The 9680-nt window shown below is 46.8% G+C and overlaps 1 protein-coding gene across 1 annotated transcript; it reads right to left on the bottom strand.

Annotated features, from left to right (window-relative positions):
* Nucleotides 1-3738: 3738 nt before the first annotated feature.
* Nucleotides 3739-9054, bottom strand: LOC104346637 (phospholipase A2 inhibitor gamma subunit B). Its single transcript, XM_009951453.2, has 5 exons — nt 9006-9054; nt 7705-7821; nt 6370-6519; nt 6088-6228; nt 3739-3962 (listed from the first exon to the last, which is right to left on the bottom strand). The coding sequence occupies exons 1-5, from the start codon at nt 9052-9054 to the stop codon at nt 3739-3741; spliced, it is 681 nt and encodes a 226-aa protein (XP_009949755.1).
* Nucleotides 9055-9680: the final 626 nt, after the last annotated feature.

The raw sequence follows: 9680 nt of genomic DNA, 5'->3' as shown, positions 1-9680 counted from the left end.
CTTTGAAAACCCATTGGAATCAGCAGGAGTCATTCCACTTACTGTGATGGGTCTTGGTCACATCTCTCCTTGCCCCTCCACAACATGCCTACGACTTCAGGGCTGCGCCCTGCTCCATATCCTCAATTAAACCCTGCAAGCAATGGGCATCCCCGTGTTCACAACGGGCTGTTTTACAGGGAATGGCTGGAGATATCTCCTTCTATGGTGTTCACACCCTGCAGATACTTAAAGGCAAGTGTTGCTCATTCATCACTCCTTGCTCAAGATACTGAGATCCCGTTGTTTGATTTGGTTTTGCAAATTGGAGCCATCAGGTGTTTTTTTCTGTCTTTAGTGTTGTTTTTATCTGAACACCCTCCAGAACCACCTCCCTCCCCAGGAGCCAGAGTTGAGAGCAGAAGGGCTCACCATCTCATCACCTTCCTCCACACACAGGTCTGTCACAGTTTTAGCAGCTCTGTCTGAACAGCCTATAGCCTGCCTACAACTATTTCTTATATCCATTTCTTAAAGGCCTTCATGCTGCATTTTCAGACATTGAAAGCTGATGACCCATTTCCTCTAATGGCTGCTTCAGTCTGTGTATAGCGATGGTATGACTTTTTCTCCTTTGGATTTCTCAGGTTTCTGCTGCGCTGTCATGTATAAAAGAGTCCTTTAAGATCTTATCATTTCCATATAAGTGCATTTATAGCCTGTAAACAAGCCACTTCTCTGTCCTCTTTTCAGTAAGATCACAGGTTTATGCTCCTGGAGACTTTCACTGTAAGGCATTTTATTTCACACTTCCCATTTTTAACAGCCTTTAAAAATGTGGGTGCTGGAAAAAGACCAAGCATTAGTGTATCAGTCATAAGGATGCAGGGTTGTTTCCATAGTCACTCCCTGATTTGTACAGACACAGGTTGCAACAGCTTTGTTTGCCACAACATTGAGTTAGAGGTCAAAATTGAGCTGCTTCTCCTCTCTGCACCGCAAACCCTCATCAGAGATGTTGCTATCTTCTGCTCTCCTCCTCGTCCTCCCCTAAATACCACTCCAGCACCATGGTTCTCTGGATGTGTCTCACCCAAGTCTTGACCAGGCTGAACAAACCCATTCAGCTTTTCCAACCTGATAAGATCACAGGTCAAAGTGGAATAAACAGAAAGCGAAGGGTTGAGCTATCGAAGCGGATCAAGATCTGCCATGGGGGTGCCATGGACAGTAATGTAATGTTCTGCATGAACGTGCAAGAGATGTGTTCGGGGATAATGTACTTGCACAGATACCGAATTTTTTTAATTCCAGGCTGTTATCAGATCTGGAAAAATGCTGAACGAGTGGGTTGCTGTGGTATCAGTCTATTGCTACACCATGAAGGGGAAACTGTATTCCCTTTCTAACATCCACACCATAATTGCACAGGCTCTGCAAATAATTAACTGAGCCTAACCAGACTCTGTTTCCTGCACTAAATCTATATTATCTGTGCACTCCCCATGCCAAAAAATATTTTTCATTCTCAGACCCACACCCCTTTATTATAATAGATAATGTGAAATTCTGTCACAATTAATTTGGTGGGAATATTAGGAAGAAAGGAATTTCAGCCTGTCTGGGAAAGACACAAAATACAAGAACATTCAGTCCCCCTCCTGCAAGTTAGTAGCTGATCACATATATATTCATGCTTACATATGTAGATACAGTCAATTCACTACTGGCACACGTTATGGTCTAGTTTCAGCAGCCAAGGCTTTCCATAGTGCTTTCTGCCGCAGCATTGACCTAGGGGATAAAAGTGTGTTGCTTGATCATGGTAACTCTATGTCAAAAACACTGCACACTTGCCCTGTGAGCCAGGGCTATTAAGGATGGACACCAACATGCACTTTGCTTAGTAATCCTGTGGTCTGCTTCAAAAATCAGCCACTTGTCTGGGAACAGATGCATAGTGAAATGTTGAAGTTTGCTAACACCCCTCCTACACTCTACACCCCAGCATCTCCCAGAGCTCCCACTGCTTTATCCTTTTGACCACAGCCCATACTACCTCCCAGGTATGGCAATGCTGCCTGATGTGCTGTTTTTCTTCAGTGCTCTTGTGTGGGACCAACCTGTGGAGACCCATTAAGGCAGGCATGGGTGGAGCAGAATACTCAGGAAGTGATGAATGTAGAACAGGGAAGGCTACACCAGCTATGGTTGTAGTTTGGTCAACAGAAGCGAAATAGGCATTGGGCTAAAGCTTCTATTACTTGGACTCCCAGCAGTCTGTCACCATAGAAATGTGGATATTTCATGAAATTAAACCTTCCTAAGATAAGCGTTTATTCCAGATAATCATGAAATCTAAGACAGAATGGAAGAGTGTCTGGTAAGGCAAGAAGAACAACCACAAGGAGAAAGGCTGTTGCCAGGAGCAGTTTGTTTGTAGTGAAGGGTCGTTGACTCTTCTCTGAAATGAAGACTACTTCAGGGCTGCCCAGAGGCCACAAGCTGACCTCTGAACTGAGGGACTCCTCCTACCATGGTCTAATAGGACACAAGGGAAGGGGGGAAAGGAGCAAGCTACATTTCTAATCAGAATGAACCTCTCAGGAACTCACCTCCAGTCCTTTTCAGAGCCTGGAAAAGTGTCTTTGAAACTTATGACTTATCCTGAGATAGCGGACTGTCCTGGGTTACAGTGTAAAATGTGCCAAAAGAAAAAATATATTCTATTACCATCTTCAGGAGCTGTTGAGACCAGGTGGGGCGGTGCTCCCTGCCTCCCCCCCCCTCTGGACTATCTCCTGTTAATGGGCACAACAATGCCTTATCGCCTGACCCATCGGTAACTCGCTCCTGGGCTATCTCCTGTTAATGGCCCATCAAGGAACTGCCTCACGACTCCCCATCCCATTGTGAGATGCTCCGCCCGGGGAGGGGGCGGAAGGAGCCAAGCAGTCCATGCCAAATAAAAACGGAGATTTTGAACACCCTAGCCGCCTTTCTTCCACTGGATTCCCAGAGGAGCTTTTCCCCCCACCTGAGTTCCAGAGGACGAGAGCTACCTGCCGACCACTGGACCTTCGGAGGAAGACCAGACTCTTTTACCTGATTGCTGCTTCCACAGCACTACACCCATCGCTTCAGGAGGACTGCAGCCAGCATCTTATCGGACTGCTACTGCCACCCTAACAGGGTGTCAGGTTGTATTCCTGACTCTGTCAGTGTAAACCAGTGGGTTGTTTGTTTTTTCCCTGCCTTGTGTTATATATATATATATATTAGTAAAGAACTGTTATTCCTATTCCCCATATCTTTGCCTGAAGGCCCGTTAATTTCAAAATTATAATAGTTTGGAGGGAAGGGGGTTGCACTCTCCATTTCAAGGGAGGCTCCTGCCTTCCTCCACAGACACCTGTCTTTTTCAAACCAAGACACGGACATAGAATCTAAGGTTGTCTTGAGAGCTCCCGTTGCCTTGCAGTGTATGGACACCTTGTGCAGTCTCCCCTGGTCCCAGTGTGGGCAAAATACTCAGAGAATGTAGCACCAAACCAACCACAATTGATCCTATGAAGCTTTAAATCAGATTAAATCCATGAGGAAAGTGTAAGTACTGTCTTTATTCTGTGAAATTATAAAAGAAGAGGAGCTAATCTGAAAACAAACTCAACATACAGGAGAAGCCACAGCAAACGACACTTGATGAAAATCACTACTGGAGTTTGTCATGGGCTTTGCTTAACCCAGTACTAGCAAGAGTCAGAAAAGTACCTTCCCCAAGATGAGTCCTGACAGGACAGAGAGGAAGAGCATGTCTGGAGGGGCAAACCCAGAACTCACTCTGGCCAAAGCAGAAGCTGGTTTGCATTGGAACCTCCTTAACTTTATGTCCATGATCCCCAGATTGTTTTTTCCATACCCTACAATACTGCATTCAGAAATGGTGGTGCAACCCTTCATGGCGGCTTTCAGAGACAGTCCACCTACACAAGAGAAGAAGTACATGCCATGCATTAGGGGAACCAGTCTCCATACCTATTCCCACCCCGGCCAATGAGGTCCTCATTTCCACACCAAGAAGTGCCCATTCCTTACGTCCAGCTCACTCCAAACCCACCAACCAGTCCTTGTCTTCCCGTCCCCTGAACGATTTTGAAGAAGCAGCAAGGCCACCTTAGTTGACTCGAAAAATAAAGGTTTTGCCTTTTCTTTCTTTTTTGTGGACTAAAGATGATTTTTTTTAAAATCTAAACATTTTAAATTTAAAAAAACAAAAAGCTTTTAAATAGCTTTCTTTCTCGCATTTAAAGATTCTTCTGTCCAAACCTTGCCTAGCTTCCTAACGAAACTAGGGCTGTGTGACTGTCCTCCGGGTGTTCATTATTTCCTTCTCTCTCTGACCCTGTCATGACATTTGAACTGGATGACTGTCTCAGACAAATTTAGCATGGGGATGAGAAGTTTCAAAGACATCACAGGCTGAGCCAGTTGTTCAGATAAGCCCATCCTCTAAATCCTTACAGGATTTAGCCAAACCAACAGAGAAACCCTGCTCACATGCCTGCTGAGGCAGAGGCTGAAACCTGAACTTGTCCTTTACCGACACTGGAGCATCTACCTGAGGAGCTGGATGCCTAACTCCCTGTACAGACACTCTTGCTCCCGTTGGTTGCTTTTGCTCACACTGCTCATGTTTCTCTGCTGCACAGCTATGGAGGTCTGGAATATTCTGCTGGATGCTTTTATCTCAAATACAAATAATTTATAAGGGAACCTCATTAGTTCCTCACCTTCCTTTTCTCCCCTACACTGCTGCTTCCTCTGCACATCTAATAACACCACACAGGCTTCCTCTATTTACAGTGGCTGATCAATCAAGTCATGGCAAGATAGGAGCATTTTTTATTTCAGGGGTACTCTGAATTAATTGCACCACTCTATTTCCATTGCTATGACTAAGAAAATGCTTGTTTTCCTTGACGTTGTCTCTGTGAGACATCTTCTAATTCAGGGTTAGGACAACACATCTATAAAGTATACAGCAAAGACCTTCAGCCATCATATCATCACCTAGCAATATTATCAGCTCAGAGAAACTTCATCCGTAACCATATGAAAGGTAAGTTTTTCCAGTCTGCTTCTACAGCAGGTGCCACTGCCCTTAGTTTCCACATTACTTTGTCTGCCTGCTGGAGCACAGCCATGAAACATGGAAGTCTTTCACCTGCAGCAGAGGAGGAATCACAGAAAGGTAGGGCTTGGAAGGGACCTCTGGAGATCATCTAGTCCAACCCCCCCTGCTAAAGCAGGTTCTCCTAGAGCAGGTTTCACAGGATCTCCACAGAAGGAGACTCCACAACCTGTCTGGGCAGCCTGTTCCAGTGCTCTGCCACCCTCAAAGAAGTTTTTTCTTATGTTCAGGTGGAACTTCCTGTGTAAAGGAGAGTGACCAGGGAGCTTGCTGTCTACTTTCCTCTCTAATTACAGCTCCTGAGGTGAGAAAAATATTTCTGAAAGAGAGTGTTATATGCTGCTGGTGACCCCAGCCATTCAAAGACTGGAGTTCCCTTGCAGGGAAGACCTTTGGCTACCCCAAATGCTCAGCTGCAGCATTCATGGGGAGTAACCTGTCCCTGGCTCTCTAAGAGCAGAGGCACCACTACAAGAAACAGTGTCTTGTCCCCAGTGGCTAGCATCAGCTCATGAGAAAGCCACCGGCTTTGTATTAGTTTCACCTGAACCTCCACTAAGTAGCAACTGGCTTAAATCCAGAGTCATCCTCCTAGCTCAGACCAGCAGGTTCAGCATCTTGGTCAGATTTATTACATGCCCGTGTATCAGATCTGGAGTCCAGTTCTGCTCTTGACCTCAGTTATGCCATGCTATGAGGAATCCCAACAGCTGTCTGTGCATGACGGGGAAGGAGGAAGAAAAAACCCACATCTGCCCTTTTATCAGCTTTAAGTATGTTCCCTTTCAGTTCCTCATCTCTACTCTTTCTTCCTTTATACTTTTTGCCTATTCTTATTTCTCTGTGATGCTTCATCTTAGAGTGTTTTCACCCATTTAACCAAAAATATGAAAAAGCCCCAAATAAAAGGCCGTTACCAGAATTGATTAACCCAGCGAGGTCAACACACTGGGTTTCAGATCCAGTGCAGTTTACGATTTCGTTACCGCACTGAAAGGAGTCCATGCTATAGCAGGCGGGACACTGGTATCCATTGAGCACATTGTCCTCTGGTGGCACTGGAAGGAAAGAGATGGGCCATAATTGGTTTTAATGAGGCAACAAAAGGAACGAGACAGATGATGGCTTAGCCTGGAAGGCCTTACCTTGGGAAAGGGCAGTCAGAGAGGGGATGGGGTATAAGGAAAAAGAGAGCTTACATGAGACAGAGATTGTTCGACAGTCGTCACCTGTGCAGCAAGCCAGTTGGCTCCTTGCTTTTACCTTCCCATAGTTCATGGTGATAGGACCAAGCTGGCAAATGCTGGATGGCAGGCAGGACTTGATGGATGAAGGGATAGCCATCCCACCTGTAACGAAGCAGAAGGCAGTGCCAAGTCATTAAACACAAGGTAACTCCCTTCCTGTCCTATTAGTTCCTACAGCAGTAACTGCTAAGCAGCCATCCTGGGTCCTGAGAGGGGTCTGGGGACAGTTGGAGCCCCCCCAAAAGCAGCACCGGTGATCCCGGTGATCCTCTCAGAGAAACAGGGGTGCCATCACATCTGAGATGCTAGTGACAAATTTCTCCTTCTCCATGTTCTGCTTAAAGGCAGGAGAAGACCATGACTCCTCTCAGCCAGCAGGCCTTCTTGCAGATGTTCACTTTAGCCAGAATGCCCCAGCCACTGAGCTTATGGGGTGACCGACATGCCTCTGACCCATAGCCCACACTTCTTCATGCACAGTCCACAGAGCACATGGTCCATCGCAGCCACAAGCATCCTGACACAGGCAAGTTTAGATTTCCCCATCAGCCAAACCCAAAAGGTGTAGTGGGGAGCAGAACAGTTACATTGAGTCTACTGAGGCCCCTCCAGTGCTTCAAGGATGAAGGGTGGCTTTGCACAAGAAGGAAGATAACCACCGGAGCTGCCAGCACCAAAGCTGGTAGGATATGAGCCAACCTGCAATCTAAAAGCCACCGGTCACATCACTGAAGCTCGGCAATGACTCAAGGCTGTGCCACTAACACAGCCAAGTGTGCAGTTGTGTCAGGGCTCAGCATCCACCTTTGGCTTATCAAACATGGGGACACGGTGATAGCTCAGGCCTGGAGGTGCTGCGTGGCTGCCTGCTCAAGGAAGAGAGTCAGATGCAGGCCAGTTTCTTCTTCCACCTGTGGTCAGTGCACCCTCAGTGCTATAAGCCAGCAGCCTTGTGCCTCTCACGGTCCAGTGTCTTGACCCAACTATTCACCATAGCCAGAATTAAAAGCCAATGTCTCCTCCCAGTATGCTGGCTAGGTCTTCCCCTCCGTAACTTAGAACCAAGCCCTCCCAGTAGGAAACAGCTACTTGAGACAGAGGAATAGAGAGCTTTTCCCATCCCAGGCCATCCTGATCCCTGGTTCCTCTGTCAGTGAAAAAAAAAATCAACAGCTGATCCAAGGACTCAACATAAGGGCCAATGACAGAGATGGGGAGAGACACTCATCCTCCAGACCCCCTCCAAAAGCAACACTGGCACACAGCCATAGTGGATGTCTCACCTACCTATCATGACCTCATGCAGAATGATGCCGCAGGTGTCTTCACCACCACTACAGGTTCTCATGGGGCCAGAGCAGCTTTTTCCTATGCTGTGACAAACCTCACACTGAAGGGAGGTCCCTGGGGAAAGAAGCAGGAGACATTCCTGTGTAGCAGTCATGAGGGATCTCACTTCCCCTTTCATCAATGTTTTGCACTGGCATTTGATCAGCACTTTTCACACTCCTGTTCCCTTATTTTTCCTGTTTTGTTGCTCAACTTGTCTTTTGTTTTTATTATTTCTATTATTGTTTATTCTAGTATGAACCTGAATTTGGACAAGTGAAGGGAAGCCATTTTGGGAGAGCATTTTACATTTTAACCACCAATAACCAGGCAGTTTCCCTTGTCTCCTGATGTTTGCTTGATTTTCCTGGAGTTGCTAAGGAAAGCATCCCCACAAATCGCTCCATCCTGGCAGGCATTCAGGTGTCCCTGGATTCCCAGGCCCCAGATCCTCTCTATGCAGTGAGCAGGGACACCCAAAGGTCTGGGGGTCAACAGGCTACCAGCGGGTACTGACTGTGCTATGTACAAACTGAGGAATGCCAGATCTCTTTGTAGGCATTAGGGGAAACCACTTTACCGACTGCCTGCTGGAACACCTTAAGCAGACCAGAATACCAGGCAGTCATCAGAAAACACTTAGAAAGGAATAAAGTATTTACCAATAGAGGACAAACAGCATGTCTTCCCTAACTCACTCTCATCAGGAATCAAGGGTCCATCATGTAGTTCCTTAAACCCAGGTGCTATCTAAGGCACCTTGCAGTGGCTGTGACATCTACATGGGGTGGCAAGTATGACACAAGACCTTCAAAACACCACTGCTCTTCTGGAGCACAGTTGAAGGACAGCTGAGATGATCTACAATGTCTAAAATGTCACAAGACCCTGGACATGATCAAAGTAATTTTGAAGCCCTGAGTTTGTGGTAAGTGGTGACTGAGATCGACTCAGGCAACCAAAGGCCTGTCTGCCTCAGAGTAACATGAATTATTCCCACGACTGTCCCAGCTAGATCACCAGTGACCACTACAGGATCTTAGACAGCCGGTTCATATTGTAAATGCCTGCACCTTCATCTGCACTTTGGCTTATAGTACCAAAGATCCCCCGAGACCAGTCACCCTTCTGCAGTGCAAATCCCCCCAAGATGAGGGGTTCCTATGGCTCGGATGACAAGAACAGCCCCACTCGCAGAACACCCATTCCCAGCCCATTTCCATGTCTCACAGCCCCACAGGTCCCAGCGGAAAACTCACCTGGGTCCAGGAAAGCCAGGAAGAAACTCAGGCCAAGGGACACTTTCATGCTGGTGGGATATAATCACAGGGAGCTGCCAAGTCTTGCTGAACACAGCACTGCGTCTCACAAGGGCTTTATAAACTGGAGGGAAACAGGGTGTTTTGGGGAAGTGGCAGCTGGGGAAGTGCTCTGAAGAATATAGATACTGCAGAGCACTAGCACCAGTGCTTGTTTTTTCATTTAAAGCACAAGTTCTGCCTTTTCCTCCACATGAGTAACGCTGTTAGTTTTTCCCCAGCCTAGAGTATGCAGCCTGTGGGGAAAGACTGGCTTACCTGGAGCCTATCAGGTCTATCTCTGGTGCAGACTTTGTTTGAACATTCAGCTTCCGCCATACATATGAATGACGGAGAATAAACCATTTGAACAGCCCTGTTGTGCTCTCACCATTAGACCCAAAGAAGCAAAGTGTAGCCAGGGCTAGCCCGGAATTTTCCTTATGGCTGAGTTTTTGCTGGCTAGTTTCCCATCTCACTTCCTATCAGTCAGGAGCTCTCATACCCCAAGTACAGCAGCAAAGCAGACCGTGGCAAAACAGTGAGCTTCCTCTCCAAGCTGGCGTGCAGCTTCTGTTTGCAAAATGACTGTCAATGCACACCTTGGAGCAGGCTCAGTCAAGGGTACCTGGTGTT

This window comes from Leptosomus discolor, chromosome Z, assembly GCF_034619465.1.
Source record: "Leptosomus discolor isolate bLepDis1 chromosome Z, bLepDis1.hap2, whole genome shotgun sequence".
Lineage (NCBI taxonomy): Eukaryota > Metazoa > Chordata > Aves > Leptosomiformes > Leptosomidae > Leptosomus > Leptosomus discolor.
The sequence above is the reverse complement of the archived record's forward strand: the minus strand, read 5'-3'. Positions and strand labels throughout refer to the sequence as shown.

Bases quoted from the DNA above. Each gene is read 5' to 3' on its own strand.
- LOC104346637 (XM_009951453.2), bottom strand. From the start codon at position 9,054: ATGAAAGTGTCCCTTGGCCTGAGTTTCTTCCTGGCTTTCCTGGACCCA. The intron at 7,822-9,005 runs GTGAGTTTTCCG...TTCTTTCCCCAG, and splicing joins CCTGGCTTTCCTGGACCCAG to GGACCTCCCTTCAGTGTGAG. The intron at 6,520-7,704 runs GTAGGTGAGACA...GCTTCGTTACAG, and splicing joins TCTGCATGAGGTCATGATAG to GTGGGATGGCTATCCCTTCA.